The sequence below is a fragment of the Penaeus vannamei genome, chromosome 24 (assembly GCF_042767895.1).
Source record: "Penaeus vannamei isolate JL-2024 chromosome 24, ASM4276789v1, whole genome shotgun sequence".
Lineage (NCBI taxonomy): Eukaryota > Metazoa > Arthropoda > Malacostraca > Decapoda > Penaeidae > Penaeus > Penaeus vannamei.
Window position 1 is genome coordinate 4,173,730 of NC_091572.1, and position 20,198 is coordinate 4,193,927.

The 20,198-nt window shown below is 34.3% G+C and overlaps 3 protein-coding genes across 5 annotated transcripts; 2 read left to right on the forward strand and 1 right to left on the reverse strand.

The window, feature by feature from the left end:
- Positions 1–4,439: 4,439 nt before the first annotated feature.
- mRpL15 (mitochondrial ribosomal protein L15) lies at positions 4,440–8,860 on the forward strand. Its single transcript, XM_027373701.2, has 6 exons — positions 4,440–4,590; positions 5,799–5,953; positions 6,322–6,487; positions 6,750–6,909; positions 8,085–8,209; positions 8,497–8,860. Exons 1-6 carry the CDS (start codon positions 4,447–4,449, stop codon positions 8,671–8,673), a joined length of 927 nt encoding a protein of 308 aa, XP_027229502.1. The 5' UTR covers positions 4,440–4,446; the 3' UTR covers positions 8,674–8,860.
- A 337-nt stretch (positions 8,861–9,197) lies between these two features.
- Positions 9,198–13,985, reverse strand: LOC113821219 (zinc finger protein 25). Of its 3 annotated transcripts, none has more exons than XM_027373698.2 (4): positions 13,858–13,985; positions 12,028–12,149; positions 11,757–11,826; positions 9,198–11,385 (listed from the first exon to the last, which is right to left on the reverse strand). In XM_027373698.2, the coding sequence occupies exons 2-4, from the start codon at positions 12,139–12,141 to the stop codon at positions 9,773–9,775; spliced, it is 1,797 nt and encodes a 598-aa protein (XP_027229499.2). In that variant the 5' UTR covers positions 12,142–12,149; positions 13,858–13,985; the 3' UTR covers positions 9,198–9,772. The 3 variants fall into 3 exon arrangements, with proteins under 3 accessions (XP_027229499.2, XP_027229500.2, XP_069994342.1); XM_027373699.2 differs by having other exon boundaries at positions 13,833–13,960; XM_070138241.1 differs by lacking the exon at positions 13,858–13,985 and adding an exon at positions 12,685–12,717.
- A 1,399-nt stretch (positions 13,986–15,384) lies between these two features.
- Positions 15,385–18,934, forward strand: Polr2G (DNA-directed RNA polymerase II subunit Rpb7). Its single transcript, XM_027373702.2, has 8 exons — positions 15,385–15,475; positions 16,202–16,311; positions 17,067–17,157; positions 17,388–17,507; positions 17,664–17,729; positions 17,884–17,955; positions 18,099–18,132; positions 18,386–18,934. The coding sequence occupies exons 1-8, from the start codon at positions 15,464–15,466 to the stop codon at positions 18,397–18,399; spliced, it is 519 nt and encodes a 172-aa protein (XP_027229503.1). The 5' UTR covers positions 15,385–15,463; the 3' UTR covers positions 18,400–18,934.
- Positions 18,935–20,198: the final 1,264 nt, after the last annotated feature.

A 20,198-nucleotide genomic window follows, 5' to 3' on the forward strand; every position in this document is an offset into this window, starting at 1 on the left:
AACCGATCATTTCTTTCTTAATAGCGTGGAACTGCGGAGGTCATTAACGCTGTAAATTTATATAAGAAATGGGAGGGGCAAAAACGTATAAAAGAATCGAGACAAAACTCAAAATATCGTGGCAAAAGCGAGTCTCGACGGCAATCAATCTCGAACGGAGATGAATGTGGTTGTTTAATGGTTATATAAAACTTTTTTTTCAATATGAACCTAACCGCAACATTAAACATTCTGTATACAGCTAACCACAGTGTTGAATATTGTGCCTTTTTTTGACAATGTGGCAACATCTGAAAGGCGTTTAGAGGTAGCTTTCGCAAATTTCTAAGAGTTATCGAAGTCAAAGAAACAAACATGAAAAAAGGAGGAATCTCAACCTCGATTATGTAATTATCCAAAGCTTTTTCATTCGAAATTTTAAAATATAACGCCCAACGGCTAAGAAACCGTTTATTTGAGAGACCACGCATGATTTGGAAAATGTATGGTGACGTATGGGTGTTGCCAGCTCTATCATCCAGAATTTCCTTTCACTCTCCTGTGCGCTCCAGTGGTGTGCATACAGCCATATGCACCGCAGTCCACAAGGACACTTTCCTCCCTTCTTTCTAATCTTTTCAGTATTCAGGGCGTTAATTTAAACGTGTCATTAGCGCCAACGTTCCCAGCGAAATGTGAAAACCGCAAATCAGAAAACGAAAAATGTGTAAGTAAAGAAAACAGGACGCCATTGCTTTCAGCTGTTTTATTTATTAATTATCATTGTTACTTATTGATGTTTAATTCTTTATTTCTTTATGTATAAAAAGTTAAACGTTCCATTCAAGGGAAGTTATGAAATTTCCTATACCTGTTCCTAGCAATATGTAAATTTGCATTACATACGTGTATTAAATATGCGGATAGAGAGAGACAATTAGATAGATAGATATATCAATAGGTTGATGGCCAGACAGATAGATAAATAGAGTGACAGACATCAATAAACAGATAAATAGATAGACTGACACATTGAAAAGGGTATGTAGAGAGACAAATAAACAGGCGCAGATAGGGTAATACACAAATGGAGATATTGATATAAAGACAGACGGATAAATACACATAGGTAGATAGCCAGACAGACAGAAATATAGATAGATAAATGAATAGATGGACAAACTGACAAACAGAAAGATAGAGGCAGACAGACAGACACAGATACACAAATACGAGACACAGACCCGGAAAGCAGGCCGTTGTAGGTGGCCATTCAAGGGTTCAAAGCAAAGAGCAAACGTTATGTAATCTGACAAAAAAAAAAAAGAAATTCCTTATTGTTGTTGTTCGAGTTATCATAGGTTGCGGGATAAAATATTCAGATATGGAAGTTATTTTTTTCACACAGTTATGATGAAGCAACGTGAATCGGCAGCAACAAAGAGGCACAGCGGTGAAATGTGTGCTTCGAAGTGTCGAAAAAAGGTTTGCAGTAATATCGTATATATCGTATTCTCCTCTGAATTTTGCCTACTCACGTAACTTTTCTTGCACTTTTCCTTATGCTTCGTGCTGTACAATTTGAATATATACTTTGAAAGATTTATTATTTTTTGTTTTAGATGCCAATTACGTATTCATGTACACAATTAGGTTGTCTTAATATTGTCCAAATATCTGTAAGTCCTCATTCCACTGTAAAATAGACATTGAAAGAGAATTGTTACTCAAATATTATACAACCATTTTTCCTCTCTTCGTGATTAATTGTGACTAAACATGGCTGAATAGAAATTGGCTATTTGAAATCATAAGGGTTTTAACTGTGTAAATATAGCGATAGAAATAACATTTGGCTAAGAGGCATCATCCTGGTTTTAAAGACTTCAAAGATACACGGTTTAGCTACGTCTCTATGAATGTAAACAACACAACTCACCGCAACGCATTTAAAACCTTAATTGGTAACCCCAGAGTTGTGAGCTGTTATCTGCTACCTTTTAACGATTTTCATCAGATTGTGATACTTGTGTGTCATTCCCCACCCACGAAAGAATATTTTTCCGTGAGGTTACATCTCGGATATCAATTTTCGCTGACTTTATTCTCCTCCATTCTCTCTATATCTTTTACTCGACACCAAAGAAGAGGTTCTCACGTCTACTAACGCATTCAAAACAGCAACATTCTGATCCCTTCGTGCGGTTCACTATCCTCGAATGCTGTTTCAAGGCATCAGCAAAAGTGTTATCAAACATGGCCTTGCAACATCTCTCTCTGCTTCCTCTAGATTTTTTTGGCTTAAGTTCCAGTTGTTATCTCAACTGCTGCGCTGTCAGAAGATCAATTGAGCCATGAAGTACTGTAAACTATTACTAAGAGACTTCAGGAACTCTCCAGTAAGGAAGAACACCGGTAATGAAATACCTACAGATTTGCTACACCGGATCAAGGAAATACTTGGGTGACGAGCATGGCGGTTGTGACAAGACAATATTTCTACAACTTCTCTTCCTAAGCGCCTGCCTTCAACTGCTCAACTAGGGTTATTCACTGCTGGAGAGAAGCTCACAACTGATGAACTTGCTAAATTAGCAGAGGAATTTGTGGCTTCTCTCCCAGCATTTCGTTCAGTAAGTTGCTTCCAAAGCCGACACAATAAATAGCTAAACTTGTTGATAACTCACAATCCAAGAAATACCTTCCAAAACAAGTGCACCGCCTGTCTCGTCCCATCACCAGCAACAATAAGCAGGTTTACAGGTGAAGAAGCAGGTCCCAAGGAAGAGAAGACGTATGCTACTACCTTAAGAAATTCCAACAAGCGGTAATTAAGTGTTTCCAGTCTCGTAACTTTAGCAAGCCCTTACACGGCAAAGGTGAACGACAGAGGCGTATAACGTTCCTCAAACTTCTATAACTTTTCATGTGTGGGACCCCCCCCCCTTCCAACATAAAGTAAACACTGGCGCCTAGCTTAGCATCTTGCCCGCTGCAGCAAATCACAAATAACTCCCATCGATCTTGAACTTGTATGCAGCCAGTGGATCAACAATCCCTGATTGTATACAGAAAATTCTTACTCTCAGACCTCAAGCTTCAGCGCACATTTCAGTGGACTTTCTATGTAGATGTGTCTCCAGTCATTCTTGGTGGCGATTTGGGGGAAACTTCAACCTCTTAGTTCCCATGGGAAATTATAAACTTCATAACACTATTTCTACGAGATCTACTGATGTTCAACTTTTACACGGAAGTAGTTTCTGTACGAACAATGCCAATGACCCATTTGCGTCACTGCCGAAATCTTTTCCTTCAACCAGTCAAGCATACTCCGTCTCCCTTCATATAGAGAGCACTGTTACTTATTACACAGAGACAACAGAGCGACCTACACAAGCCCAAGTCTTGCCGTTTACCTCCAGAAAGGTATCGCTTTGGTAGGAGAAGAATTTGCGTCCATACCACGCCTGGGGTATCAAATGCCCAAGCTACAGGTCATCAGCACTACATGCCGTGTCAAAGAAGAATGGAGAACTGAATGAAAATGATAATGATGATAATATTAGTAGGTGTAGTGATACCAGTAATAATATCAATAACAATATTAATAGTAATAATTAGGATAATGATAATGATAACAGTAAGTATCAACACGGTAGAGTTTCTCCATTCAACAATACTTATAGTAATTGTAATTGTGATAGTGATCATAATGATAATAATAATAATGATAATGAAACCAGTAAAAAATATAATAATGATAGCAGTAGCAATTATGGTGACAATAGCAGCAGTAGTCATGTCAGTAGTAACAGTAATGGTGCTAGTAGTTGTGATAGTATTAACGATTATGATAAATGATAATAGTAATGATATAGTAAGGACGGCAGGTAATGATAATGATAATAGTTACTCCTATGGCCTTAAGTATAGGGATAACTGATGCAATAATTTAAACAATTCCCGATCATGATCTGGATCACCATCATGGCATTTAAGTTAAGCTATGACACATCTATTGTAAAGTTTTTTTTTTTCAAATCTGTACATATTTTTTTAGTTATCCTGTTAACTAGCGAACAAACTAACCAATGTTACCAAAAACATAATCTTAGCGTAGGTAATGATAATAGTAATGATAATGATAATAATGATGATGATAATACTACTACTACTACTACTACTACTACTACTACTAATAATAATAATAATAATAATAATAACAATAATAACAATGATAAAAACAAATAATGATAATCATTATGACAACAAGAATGATAATGGTGATAGTTGCAATGATAATAATAATGATAATAATTATAATGATTATGAAAATAATAATGATGAAATGCTAATAATACAAATAATAACAAAGGAAAAACATCAGCAATAAAGAAAAAATCCATAATATAATCATTTACCTTAGATAAGATAGATACATTTTAACCATCAGTTCCAGAATTTATGTCCGTGTTCCTACCGTCGTCGGGGTCATATGTAAACATCATGGCGTCGTCTGCGGGAACTGAAAAGGCTCTCTCGCTCCTAAGAAGGTTGCCCAGAGTCGGTTTATCAAATCTGAAGCCGAATCCTGGTGCTCATAGGAATGTATGGATATTATTTGTTATTTGAGTCATTTGTGACCAAGTGCTATTGTGAAACGAAGTGTTTAACTTGTTTATACTCGGGTCTGTACCGGTATTAGCAAATTTATGTAATATATAACTTGTACTTACTACATAGCAAACAAATTAGTATTGTTTGATTTGGTAAATATGGAAAACGAGGTAGTGGTTTGCTTTCGATACGATTTTCATGGCTTTCTGCAGAAAATCCTCTTAGATATATGAAATCTGTTCGAATGAATTTTTAGGAGATCTGATGACTATTTCCACTGGCAATCTTGATATAATAGTTCCAGTAGCAAGGAGAGCATGAAGTATATCAGGAAAATTATTGGGGGGAGGGGGTTAATGTTACTAAGACCAATGTACTGAGATAGAGGGAAATAGAAACTGCCATCATATATAGCATAAGAAATAAATAGTTATAAGCCACACAAGTACAGCTACTGCAGCCTAATAATTACCGCAGTTGATAAGAATATCCGTTGCATATCATCGCTTAGAGGCTAAGTCCACATCACACAACCAGAGTTCTGAATGTCCTGCACAGTCGCATACATGTACCAAAATGTGTTGATTCCCATAATGTATTTTATAGGAGTTACCCTACCTATAAGCTCGAATGTGAGGTAGTAATTCTCAAATTCAAATTAGGCCTCACTCTACATGAGGCTAGACAGGAAGCACGGCAATAAGTATTTTTCTCTCTGCCCATTCCAAAACAGTCCCCCCCCAATCTCCACAAGATGTTTCTGCATCTCCCCCAGTATCTCTTCCCTCTACCCTGAACCATTCTACCTCTACTCTCCCTATCCCCCAGTCAAAGCCCTTTTCCTTTCCAAATCCAGATACTCCATACTCAAATCTACCACTTCTCTGATACCTACCCTTCCTACCCCTCACTTTACACATCTCACCAGACAACCTAAACGTTCTATTACATCTTCGCCTTCCACACCCTCTCCTACACCCTCCTTTTCCTCTGCTTCTTGAATATCTATCCCCTCTTCTCCTCACAAGAGATCCTTTGTTTCTCAGACCCCTGTACCCAAATCCTCCCCCGGAAACTTGAAGACACCCAAAAAGAAAAAAAAAAAATAGATATGAAAATCCAATTCTGCACAGGTAACTATTAGTTATGTATAGCTATATTTATACAACTCCGAATTTCACCCTGTTACCATATTACAGAAAACTCGTAGCCGTGGTATGAATGGAGGCAAGACACATGGTGCAGGAAGTAAGGGTTCAGGTCAGAGACAAAATTTTATGAGGCTTGGTTATGAGACAGGGAACAACCCTTTCTATCTCCGCTTTCCATGTCAGAACTACTATAAGGGCCATCAGTAAGTATCATATCATAGAGGTTTCAACTTAAAGGATTTCACTGTTTTAATAGAAAATTTTTAACTTACGAAAGATAAAATTATTTTTCCACCTTTTTGCTAAACCCTGTAATATCTAGATCCATTTTACAATGTATGAAGTATTTCAGGGATCATGTTATAAAAAAATTATTTTCGTTCTTCCTTAGTCTTCTGACAAATAATGTTCAGATAAAGTGACTCATTATATTTGAATATAAAAATGTCTTGAGGTAGTTCTTTTGAGTTCAATGGTTTTTAATTCTTCCACTCATGCTGGAAGAAAAATTAAAGAGATTTAAAGAAGTAGAGTTACGTACACAAGTTTTCCTGAATGACTCTGTTTTCAGTCTGAAGTTGTCCTATATACCAGTATGCATGGGAAAGCTGCAGATGCTGGTGGATACAAATCGCTTGAGAACAGACATCCCAGTTGATCTAACTCAGCTGGTTGCCACAGGTTTGTTCTCCGTTCGTCCAGAAGAGAAAGAGGGAGGATTTATGCTTGAAGATGATGTAAGTCGATGATACCATTTCTATTTCTAGCATTTTTATATTTCTGGGATTATGTTTTTATTTTTATTTTATTTATTTATTTATTTATTTATTTTATTATTATTTTTTTAAGAATTGTGTTTGAGTAATTTTCATCATTAAAGGAGATTTTGATTCTGTATTACCGTAAATATATTGAATTTAGTTTAATTCAATTATGAATATTTCAAAGGCAGAATATTTGTTTGTATATCTGAGTTAAGAATCACTTTCATTCTTTCAGGGCATGGACCACTTCCAGACCAGAATGAACATTGAGGTGCAGTGGGCATCTGAAGCGGTAATTGCAGCAGTTGAGCGTAATGGAGGAACCATCACCACAGCATATTATGACCCTATTGCTCTTGGTGCTGCGTGTAATCCTATGGCCTTTTTTAAAAGAGGTGCGTTAAGAGTTTCCAGCAAAAGTTATGAAAAAGTAACAACAATAAGTTAGTTTTTTATGTGAAATAAGAAAGGTGAAGTACAAGTATAAATGATGGCACAAAATTAGAAAAATGGATCATACTTAAATAATCACACTTCTTTGATAATACATTTTGAGACCTCGATAATAAAATGCCTATTTCTTTTTCTTTTTTTACATATAGAGAATTTTAAGAATGTATGCTTATACGAGGTTTGTAACATTACATCTTTGTATTTATAAAACACTCCACAAGTTTATATAATTTTTTTCAGTATAATTAAATTGTTTCGTATGTCACAAATTTCATGTTCCATATGTGCAATACACAATGCCGTTGGTAAGCCTAGCAATTAGGAATGAACAGTAATTTCTGCTTTGAACTGTTAAATTGCTTCTGCTGAAAACGAATATATCTTTTTAAAGACATTTTGCAACATAGGTTTAAATTCTGTTCTCTACATTTTTTGGGTCATCTCAAAACAGTAATGACACAGCTGCCAGATATACTCTAACTACAAATGAGTTGCCATGTGTCAGTATTATTTATATTAACCCTAAAGATTCTTTCCACAGTCTTTGGTATATGGCTATATATTCATAGTTGCAATTCTAATGTTTCCTGAAGAATGCTTAAAGTTATTTCACATAATACCAAAATCTTTCAAATAATCTAATCATGTTCATTAATATTCTTGATATAAAACAAAATACCCATTTTAGTGCAGTTTGTTGTCCTTAATTTTCCTTGGAGAAATCACATTCAGAAACAATGCATAATCTGTGTAACAACACAACCTATTAAAGCATAGTTTATTTAATATATGATCATTACATAAAGCTGGTATATTTTGTATAAAACATTTACTAATGTGGATTGCCATTTAGTTTGACACATTTTGCTCCAGTAATGTGGAACATCTAGCACCTGCAGAAATTTTGTTACACAAATGTGATTACCACAATTGTCTTCTGCACAGATATGGGACCATAACTATGTCGAATTATATCAATGTAGTATGAAGTCAATTTATGGAGTCCACATATTGTTTAAGCATATGGCCATTAGTTTTACTTTGTCCCATGTTGTTATTGAGAATATATTGATTGTTTGGATTCTAATTCTTACATATTCACTGTCTTTACCCTCAGGTGTTGCCATTCCCAAGCGCATGCTTCCTCCACAACATCTCATTGACTACTACAGTGATCCAAAGAATAGAGGTTATTTGGCCGATCCAGATTTAGTGGCAAAGGAAAGATTCATCTTGGCTCAGGTAAAAACATTATAGCGCTTATCATGTAGTATGGTATAGTTTATGTAAAATAATGAATTATACACAAACATAATAAATCGTAAGTATGAATAGTTTTATTCAGAATGTAGCTTCAACTTTGGTATTTTGAAATGCTTACCAATTGTCTTTACCAATGTTTAGTAAAACCTAGTTCTTAATAACCCATTAGATCTTGGGCATTAGGCTAACGTGAGTGGTGACTCTTCTGGGTGTGTGGCTTACAGGCACGTTAACTTTAATTTTTTCCTCTCCTATTTTTTTTTCAGAAATATGGTTATGAGCTTCCTGATATCAAATCATCTCCGGATAAGGATATGCTTCTGGAAAGAAAGGATCCACGTCAGATATTTTATGGCCTTGAACCAGGGTGGGTTGTTAACATGAAAGATAAGGTCATTGTTAAGCCTACTGATCCTGTTCTCAAGGAGTTCTATGCATCATAATGTCATGAACAGATAGTAGAAATATGTCCATAGCTGAATCTGTATTATATAGGTGGCTGTTATTATTGAACATAAGCCTGATCATTCTGCCTATGTTGAAATTACCTTATATCATTTATATAATAGTGTAAATATTTTGTTTATATACTTGTGGAATGTCATCAGTGGAAATAAAAAATTACATTCAGCTGATCTTTTTTTTAACCTTTTTATACATGTCAAACTTTAAATAGTCTAGTTTGATTGCTCTTATTTGATAAAAGTTGAAATCAGTAAAAGCTTGAGATCATATTCTCAGGCAAACCTCTGAAATGGAACTACCTATGGACACAAAAAGAGAATGTGCCTTTTAGTGGGTACATTGCATAGCCTGTGATCCAGTGCTTAATCTATAAACACTGTTGTCAGATCTCAGCCTGTGGTTTCTTTGCATGTGTTTCGTCTTTCATGCTACCTATGGGGTAATAGTTTTGTAAGTGTGGGCTCTGCCCATCATTTGGATTAGGCTTTAAATATGGAAACAAAATTGACATTTTTATTTTTAAAATGTATATTTTTTATACCTAAGTTTGGTATCACAAAATTAAAAGTTAAAAATATATGTAACAATAAAAATATATATATATATAAATACAGGTTTCTTTTTATCTCTTACAATATATGTAAATACATTATAACATCACCATTTGATACATAGCGCTAAATATCTATCAATTGTTTTTTAATGGCTGTACCAGTACTACAAAAGAATAAATGAAATTGGTTTTCCTACCGAATTTCTGTATCTTTCATTATTACAAAACGGACTGGAATGGAAACTACTCACACTAATGGGTACAGTAGTAAACCATAACTGATTTTATATATCTTAGTAAACATTATAAAAGGGGAAGGACTAAAACATAGAACAACCAACACGGCCAAAAATAATTTGCTGAACATATGAATGATTATTTCACAAATTTATATACTTTAGTTCTTGTATTATGTCATATAGAGCAGGTGCTTCACAAATTATTCAGCATTTACAGGCTACTAAACTAAACATTTGTACTACAAGCCAAAAATCAAAACCATTAATAAAACTCTTCTGTGATGGCTACCATTTTTGTGGGGGTGTGAGGTCTGATACAAGTGAATTACCTGTACCTCCTGGCTGGATAGAAGGCACTGCAACAACTTCAGAAAAGGTGTGGAGATACTGCACTTCATTACCAACTATTGCTGGATTCTTTCCAATATCACAGAGTTCATTAGCATCATGCAGATCTTGGAAAGAGATTGGAGTGTTTCTCTCTTCAAGGGCTGTGTAACTACTGAGAACAGAACTGGATTCAGGTACATGTCCACCCAGTGTATGTAACCCCGGATTATAATTTGCTACATCCATATAAGCAGATTCCACACTATGAATTGAAGATGGAATTGATGTTAAAGGACTCTGACTGCTTCCATGCATCACACGTTTATTCAGAATGCTTTCATCTGAGTTTAACGGCATGGTTCCTACACTCAATGAATCTCCTATCTGGGATGATTCTGTTGGCAGTTTGGAAGGCAGTGATAATGTTTCCTGACTACATAAGCCACTGGTGTTTAATACTTTGTTCTGAATGTCATGAAAAGGTGTCTCTAGATTCACTCCACAGTATGGAGAGATATTACAAGTACTTGGTGTTGATGGCACAGCACTTGATGAATGTCTTTCCATGTGTTTTTTCAAACTGCTTTTAGCTGTGAACTGTGTACCGCACACATCACATCGAAAAGGTTTTTTTCCTGAGTGTCTCTGTTTATGTTTATTCAGTGTCCCTATCTGTGCAAAAGCTGCATCACATAACTGACATTTATGTGGCTTTTCTCCAGTATGGGTTCTAATATGAATATTCATTTGTGATTTAGAAAAGAAACCTTTTCCACATACATTACATTTTAGTGGCTTTTCAGAAGAATGTGTTTTCCTGTGTTTCGTAAGATCTGACATATCAGCAAAAACAGCACCGCACATTTCACAGCAGTATGGACGTTCACCTGTGTGAGACTTAATATGACGATCTAATGAATTTTTAACAGGAAAAGATGCATCACATAACTGACACTTAAAAGGTCTTTCTCCTGTGTGTGTCTTGTTGTGCCTTGACAAATTGGAATTACTGGAAAATCTTGCATTACAATACGAACACTTGAAGGGACGCTCACCAGTGTGAACCAATTTATGTTTTTTGAATACACTACTAATAGCAAATGCAGCTCCACAGACCTTGCAAACAAAGGGCTTTTCCCCAGTATGAACCCGCATATGGACCTTCAGATTACCTGCTTGGGAGAAAAATAAGCCACACTCCTGGCACTTATATGGCTTTTCTCCTGAATGTGTCCTTTTATGTGCTTTCAAATGACCACTATGAGCAAAGGAAGTGTTGCATTCTCCACACTTGTATGGTTTTTCTCCAGTGTGAGTTCTCATGTGTTTCTTCAAAGAATCCTGCACGTAAAATGATAGTCCACATTCTTTACATACATAGGGTTTATGCCCTGAATGCAACTTTAAATGTCTCCTTAGGTTGTTCTTCTGACGAAAGACAGAATCGCAGTGATCACACTTATAATTCTTGTTCACTTGGCCTGTGGTTTCCTTATTGCTTGACTCTGACAAATCTTTCAGATCTGTACTACTGACTGCTTTTTGCTCCATATTTTGAAGGCTCACACCTGCATAGCAAAAAAAATAATAAACTCAATTAAAACTGCTGAAAGTCTTGTTTTAACAGCAATTACAAACATTCATGTGTTTCTTTGTAAATTATAATATGCATAAAAATAAAAAAGTTTGCATACATGCCCATTCATCATTCTCATATTTAGTATCAATCCATTTATCAAGTATTTATAATCACTGATGGTGGAAAATTCCCTATACTTTTGTTTGTTAGAACATAATGAACAAAGAAGATTAAATTTTTCAATTGAAAACTAAATTGTAGTTAGTGAAATAGTACAGGTTTTCTCACTTTGGGCCCAACTTAATCTATAAAAGAAAAAAAGAAAAGAAATGAAAAGAAAAAAAAAAAGATGTTCCTCACATGCTGTTTCTGTAGGTCTCCCATCATTGGTAATATTCTGGCATCCATTGTTCTCCAAACACTGATGTAACTGCATTATACAAAAAGAATAATTATAATAAATCAAGTGACACTGAAGATACACTGAAAGAATTGAAACATTTTCCTTTTTCTAATACAAAAAAATACAAAGCACATTTTCTTTCCTTATTTAACCAAGAAAGATTAAATGAAAGTCTCATTCAAAATCCAAAAGATCACAGAAAATACAGTCAACAAAAGAGAACATTACCCTTTCTTCCATTATCTTCCCATGGTCGCTCTGTTTAGTTTCTTCCAGTTCCACGCAGCTTCTCTTGCCATCTCCACTATGGCTGCCGTCTCCATAAATCACCTCATCCATCATTACAGTTCCTAAGAATAGAGATGCTATATTTCATAAAAGAATAAAGAAATAAACATACTTGCACATAAATGTGTATATACATACATATAATATATATATATATATATATATATATATATATATATATATATATATATATATATATATATATATATATATATATATATTCCAGTATAATCACTCCACCATTTGCACATGCCCTCTACAGTATGTGATAAAATTACTGCAGTTTCCAGTCTATGAATCACACTGATAATACTGTATGAAAAAATGAAACATATGGCACAAAATTCCCTATTATTGTTCAGTTTTACAGAATACACAAATATTTTGAATGGAACATTTATAATTATATACTTATTTCAATAGTCTGTGAAAATAGCAGATTAATCTTTACAGTATGGCCATACTAAGTTATGGCAAATTGAAGCTGATATTCTTGTAAAGCACCAAAAATTGCAGTTATCAGTACAAGAACGAATCTGCAGACAGGGACAGTAATGCCAGAAATAAAGGAAAAAGATCAGGGAAGGTGTCGCTTACAGCCTAAGTCCACTCAGGGCTCGTGATTTTCAGCTCTACCGTGCCATGCATATCGCAGTGAACACAATGTTTGCCAGGGGATGTAAGTCGGGCAGAAACCCCCCATAACCCTCCCTTTAAGCAGTTGCCAAGTCACAGCAATTCATATTGTTGAATAAATTTTGTGACAGTTGGGGATTTAGTCCCTGCTGAGTGCATCCACATTGTAAATTACCAAAATTGTTCTGAAAAAATAATTTGCCTAAACTGCATCACATACATATATGTATACATACATACATACATACAAACATATACATACATACATACATATACATATATACATATATACATATATATATATATATATATATATATATATATATATATATATATATATATATATATATATATATATATATATATATATATACCAAAGTAAGCCTGTTTAAGAACCATAAACTAACCCTATTGACATATGAAGACAATATGCATTTAGTGAAGGTAAACCCACAATAGTTTACGAAGCAAATAATAACCATGGTTTCTATGCCTTCAGCAGTCCAGGAAGACTGTAATAAAACCATGGCATATATTATGGAAGTGATTCAAGACCACCCTGGTGAATTCTGGTCTAATAAGGAACCAATCTAGTTTATTTCTACATTGATTTATGTTACAGTATTGTTTGGCTTTCCTGGAGTGCCAAAGGTAAGAACAGAGTAACAGTATCTGGACGTGTGCAATGGTTGAGGTTATGACATCATATAAATATATATATATATATATATATATATATATATATATATATATATATATATATATATATATATATATATATATAAATGATGTCATATACATATAGTAAGGGCACGCATAGATTCTATTTTTTTGCAAGTATTGTGTCCTTTCCATTCCTTTCTGCAGAATCATATACTGTTTACCTTATTCCCTGTCTCTCCATGTCTAAAAACTCTACTTTAATACTGTCAATAATTCATACACATATACAATAGATACATATGATGACTGTAAAATCTAACAAATTCTGAAAAAACTCCCCAAAAATAGGTTTATACATTATCTTAACCAAACGTATTCATCTACCAAGATTTCTCATAGTTTAAGGTAATGCCCAACTTGAATTAAACCAATGAAATATATATCACCTGTTAGTTTTTCTTAAACACTCACGTAGACTGTCATTATGACTTAGTTTATCGAGGCAAATGCTATTAAACAACAGCTTTCTGATATTGAAAAAGAGAAAAAAATTAGGTCGGTTATGCAATTTTACTACAGTTTACGGAGCTAGAAACAAGCTTTTACAGTACAACAGAATTATATGTTACATTTGGTAATTGTTATGTCTGATATATGTTTCAAAATTATTGGGTTAAATAATTTTAGTATACAGAAAGTTTCTTTTACTTTTAGTTATAATAAAAACTACTGCGTACATCATTTCACCAATTTTGATTGGTTATAAATTGTGTTTGATAAATGTTGCAAACAAGAAACGCTTTTTAATAGTTGCACAGTTGGGTTTATGAAAAAAACGTTTTTACTTTAAATATGCACTATGGTTATTAGCATTATGGTTATCATGATCGTGTGCATAAACAGAAAACACACACACAAGTTGTAGCGTAACTGAAGCTCACATCGGCCTTTGATCTGCACGTTTCATGGTTGGATTTTCTTTTATATGGAAAACAAAGCCCTTTCTACATATTCGCAAAATAATGAGAAGAATAAAGTAAGACAGTGAAGTGGCGCTGAAACAAATGAAGGTGAACAAATTGAGAGAAAACAATAATAAAGTAAATCGAGTAATACAGTCATAATCACCCCCGTGTCGCATGTTGCTAAAATTTTAATGTGAATTTGTTAAACATATTTGTGTTAAAATCTCTATGAAACAACGTATGCAGTATTTCATATTTATCATATAAAATCTATATACCCAACCAAAAATTAGCAAAATGATGTACGCAGTAGTTTCTAATATTTAAAAACAGATTGTTTTTTATCTCTGTTAATTATGTATATTTAAAATTTTTAGCTAACTGTGAAAGTAAATAATAAAAATCCTTTAGTAAGGAAGTTAATGAATTTTGGCAATAATAATCATAGTATGCTATAATATTACTTTTATTGCTACATTTATCAGTATAATAAAAATCATAAGCACTATTGTCAGGTATTAGTTCTATTATATCATAATTTTTATTATAATAATTATTCGACTATCATTTATCATTCTATTGCCATTTTCATTACCATCATTATCTTTATTATAATATTCAATACTTTCATTATCTTATTACTATTATTATCAAAAATATTAATAAATTTATAATATAATTACTGATATGATTATTATATATCATTTATTGTGATTATATATCTATTGTACATATGACCATCCTCATCATTTTCATCACCATTATTATAATCTATAACATTATTATTGTTATTAGAATTATCTTTATCGTCAAAGCAAATTGTAAATTATTTCCGAAGTATACAAGCTCGGGTGAATTGAACGGACTTTTCTAAAAGTACCGATGATGTAGAACAAAGGTATTTTGACATATCTCTGCTACACTTGATAGATTATCTCATTACGGTTTGCTATTTTTTACTATTTTTATATAAAAACTGCATGTTGTATTTATCGCTGCTTCCAAATATATCCATATTCTCTCATTATTATTTATTTATTTCAGGTAGGTAGACCAGTTCAGAACCAACACTGACCAAGTTGTTTACATTTGACAGGCGCCGACTCAACAACATGTTTTACCATGTGAATATTCCTTTTTTATGAGTTACCGTTCTCTTGAAATTCTTGCAAGCGCTTAGATTTGTTTCTGGGATAACACTGTGGCTGGAATATGATGTGGTAAAAAGTTATGAAGTTATAATGGAGTGTTTGCAGGTCTATAGTTCACTTTCCTGCACTGGGAAGTTTTTCTCAGGATTGGTCATTGGTATATAGTAAGAAATACAGTTCCAGGTAGATTCTTGGTAGATTTTCATTGCTTGACTAGATGTTTATGTAAATTATAAGTATTACTTCGATAAACAAGGTACATATTTAATTAATTTTTGACGTACGGAAGTAACAGTCCAAAACCATGGTGTAAGTTGCTGAGAGCGACGCACAGATAGGCGGAAATGGACACTGCCATCTTATACAGCTCAAGAAATTCAGTAAAGATGTAATATAGGTAGAGCTGCAGCGTGCTCTTATGCTGGAAAATGATGAAAATAGTCACTGCCCGTCACGGCTCAGAGACTATGTTTACAACACCCTCACACAGAGGAATTAACTTGGCACAAAGGCCTAAGAAATGGGGGATACATGAGTTGTGTAGGGTAGCTGCAAGTGTAGGATGGAGTCTGACAGAGTATTACAGCCATGAGTATGACAGAAATTTAGGTTTGAAGGAGAGCATGTTAAATATCTGTGGAAAGTTATTAAAACGCTATTGAATTAGCCTATTTACAGCTTTTTTATTTTTCATTACAGATTTCACTAGAGCATGAGATCCTGTTACATCCCAGGTACTTTGGTCCACAGCTGATGGACACTGTACGGCAGATGCTTTTCACAGAAGTAGAAGGCACATGTACAGGAAAGTATGTAAAAGCTTTTTATTCTTTTCTTAGAATTTTTAAATGAAAAGAAACTGGTTTCTAACTTCCAGTATCAGTTCTTATTAATAAGTATGTAAAAAAAAGGAAAAAGAAAAAAAAATCTATTATGGAATGAAATGAAATTGATATCTAAAAACTATTACACAAGCATTTCTTCCATTAAGTTTGCATTGCCATATTAACTTTTCGCATGTGACCCTATCACACTGGCAGAGTACTGCTATTACCAAGGTAGCTAATATAGTGCTCATGTAAAACAAACATGGTACCATCCAAGTGAGGTCCCTGTAATCACCAGCATTCTCATATGTATCACATTGTTTTAAAGAAATAGTTAGACAACCATTTTATTTCCAGAATGATTCTAGATTATTAGCTTACGTTTACCTGAACCTCTTTTATAAAATTTATCAATGAAAACATTGTAGTAGTGTAGATCCTCTGTAGCACAAGATCAAGACAGAAATCAGTCATATGAAAATGGTTGCTACTGTCTTTGTCTGGGATGTATTCTGCATTTTGTGATACTAGTGGAAAACATCAGATCCATGCGGAAACACAATTATTGATGGAATAAATACTAGCATGATAGGGTCTTAATATCCAGCTTCATTCATAATTAAGCTATATATAAGAAATTTTAATTCAGTTGGAATATTTTTATGAAGAGAAATTGGTATCAAATTTGCAGTATCTGTCCATACATACTTACTATTCATACATTTTTTTTATCACAGGTACGGTTTTGTAATTGCAGTCACAACAATTGATCACATTGGCTCTGGCATGATTCAGCCAGGACGTGGATTTGTTCTGTATCCTATAAAAGTAAGTTACCAGAAACATTCCTGTTTAGATACCTGATAAGGCCAGAGGAATTTAATATTGAGTCTTATAACTTACATTTTAAATACACACTTATATATGTGTATATGAATACTTTAAGAATCTACTGATATAAAGATTTTGCCTGTTTCGATTGGAAGTTGACTGACATAGTTTAAAATAAAACATTGGCAGGTAGAAGTTAATTATATATAAATTTTTTTCTGTTTCAGTACAAGGCTATTGTTTTCCGTCCATTCAAAGGAGAAGTTCTTGATGCAGTTGTAACACAGATCAACAAGATTGGTCTTTTCTGTGAAATTGGACCCATGCAGTGCTTCATATCCAGACATGTAGGTGGAACTTTCTATCGCAGCTACTGTTTTTAATCTTCATTTTGATTTCATGTCAATTAGAGTAAATCATTGTGTTTGGTCATTGCATAGCGCATTACTAATCTGTATAAGAAAATGAATGAATTAATATTGTCATATACTCTCCTTTTTCAGTCAATTCCACAAGATTTAGAGTTTGATCCGAACTCTAATCCCCCATGTTATAAAAGCAGAGATGAGGTATGTCATTTAAGATTTTTTTTTTTTTCTTCTTTCTTTGTCCTTCCTTTCTTTTTTCAATACAATTTTGAAACAAATTGTGTGTATGAAATAATCATGATTGCTTATAACAGGAAACTTTTGTCATTATAACTTCAATTTTCTTTTTTTTTAGGAAGTTGTTATTCAGCAAGATGACGAAATTAGAGTCAAGATCGTTGGTACCAGAGTAGATGCTACAGATATTGTAAGTTTGATGTTAATAATTTCTTATTCATTTTGTTTAAGAAGTTTGTTCATAAATAAAATGAATACACATTTTGTATTGCCAAGGAACATTTTTTTTGTGATAAATTTTGATATTTGAATATTGTCTTATTTTACTTGCAGTTTGCAATCGGAACCCTCATGGATGATTACTTGGGTAAGTATAACCACAACTGTACCGTTATACAAGCACACAAATTTGAATATTTACTGTAATATGCACATATATGCAAACAGGCACATGCAGTTGAACATGTGCACACTTTTAAAAATGTGAATAAAACATGAATCTAAGTTTTGATATGAAAGTTGTGTATCTAGTAAGAAATTCAAGTCTGAAAGTATTATACTTTGTGCTTATAATGATGTACAACTTTAGCGGTGATATTGGATTTCATTTTTATTTTCAGGTCTTACCAGCTAGTGACAGCGTGTGGAGAGAAAAAGTTATTTTGGTTGTCTATTTATTTTGGCTTTGAGAAAAGGAAAAAAGATGTATTTGATTTCAATGATTGATTTACCAACAATATGATCATGGTTTCACTGGTAATGCACGGTCACACATCTCCAGTATGTGCATGAAGCGTGACTGATACTGTGTTATTACTTCATTAATTAAAAGTTTTTTTTTTTCTTCTTCTTCTTTTTTTGCTCTTTATCATAGGTATTCACTGATAATAGTACAAGTTATATAATGTATGATATTTTTATTCATATTTTGGGTAAGATTTCAGGTGAAATCACCCATAGTATAGTCTTTTTTTTTATCAATGTTATTCTGATTATTATTTTTTTTTTTATTACTGTATTAGAAAATAAAACTGAAAAGAGAGTACATTTATTTTGATATCAAATTGTAAATCCTTCATTTGATAGTGCATATTATAACTATAAAGGGTAAACTGTTTTTACACCTTGGTCTTTAGGCATACGGTATTTAAAAAAAAATATGAACTTTTTTCGTTTTGTTTGTTTTATCCTTTGTGTAACTCTTGACTGTTACAAATATTTACTATAAATCAATCTCAGTCTCAAATTAATGAATGTGTAGTGTGGCGTGGTGTGGTGCAACGCTTATTGTTTTTGTCTAACAATCTGCGCGCTGCTAGTGTATGGAAACCCCTGCCATTTCTTGCACACATGGAGGAGATATAGGAGCAAATAAAACAGAAAGCATGCTAAATCTTTTAACAAATCTTTTAGTATTTAAAAATCTTGATAACAAAGTCTCTCACCCCCCCCCCCCTCGCTCTCATACCCCCTGTCATAACCCCCCAATCCCTTGCCCGTTGTTGTCGTGGGGGGGCTTAGGGGACGAAGACTGAGACCCAATACAGGGATCTCCCTTGCCTAGGGCCTCAGCCCTCGACTCAACTAATTTTGCATGGTCTTTTTCCTCTCCAGCTTTTGTTTCCGTCTCTTCTCCATCCCCTTCTGCTATCTACTTCCTAAGGTGTGAGAGCCGTGCTGAGAGGATGAAAGGCTGACCTAGTGCCAGTCCTGAACGGCCTGCGGGAACTATGGGCACGGTACTCCTGACTAATCTAGCCCTTACCTTCAGTAGCGAAAGGAGGTGGACCGATTAGGCCTATTTACATAATCCAGGTTCCCCATGACCAGTAATGAAAATGTAATCCCTTTATTAGAGGCTATGAGGCTAGCCCCTTTATCAAATAGCCCCAACCCAGGCTCTCCTTTGACCACGGCTCCGAACACTGAAACTACTGCCCACTCCTCAATGCCTACTAGTACATTACCCACCCAAGCAGAGAATCAATCTCCAGAAGACATTCCTACCCACCCAACTGCCTCAAATTCAACTCCACCCCTGCAACCTTCATCAAACAACCAATCCTCCCTTTTTACTACCTTGCAACCTTATTCTTCATCATTCCGTAATACTCCCTCTTCCACACGACCCCGACCATCCACCACCACCAACCCTACAGATATCTTAAATACTCTGTTTAGCCCAGCTAAATGGGACCGATTTTTCGTGATCCCTGCTACAGCTCCTTACTCAGGCAACACTCTTCTCTTTCAACAATGCCTCCAAAAACAAGTAGGCAGAGTCCCTTTCTATACCAGACGCGATCGCTCCCGTCTGGTAACAGTCAGATCAGAAACTGAATCTATAGCACTATCAAATTTAACAGATCATTCTGGCAACCCCATTCCTGCAAAACCTCATCCAACCCTTAATACCTGTACCGGAACTGTCTC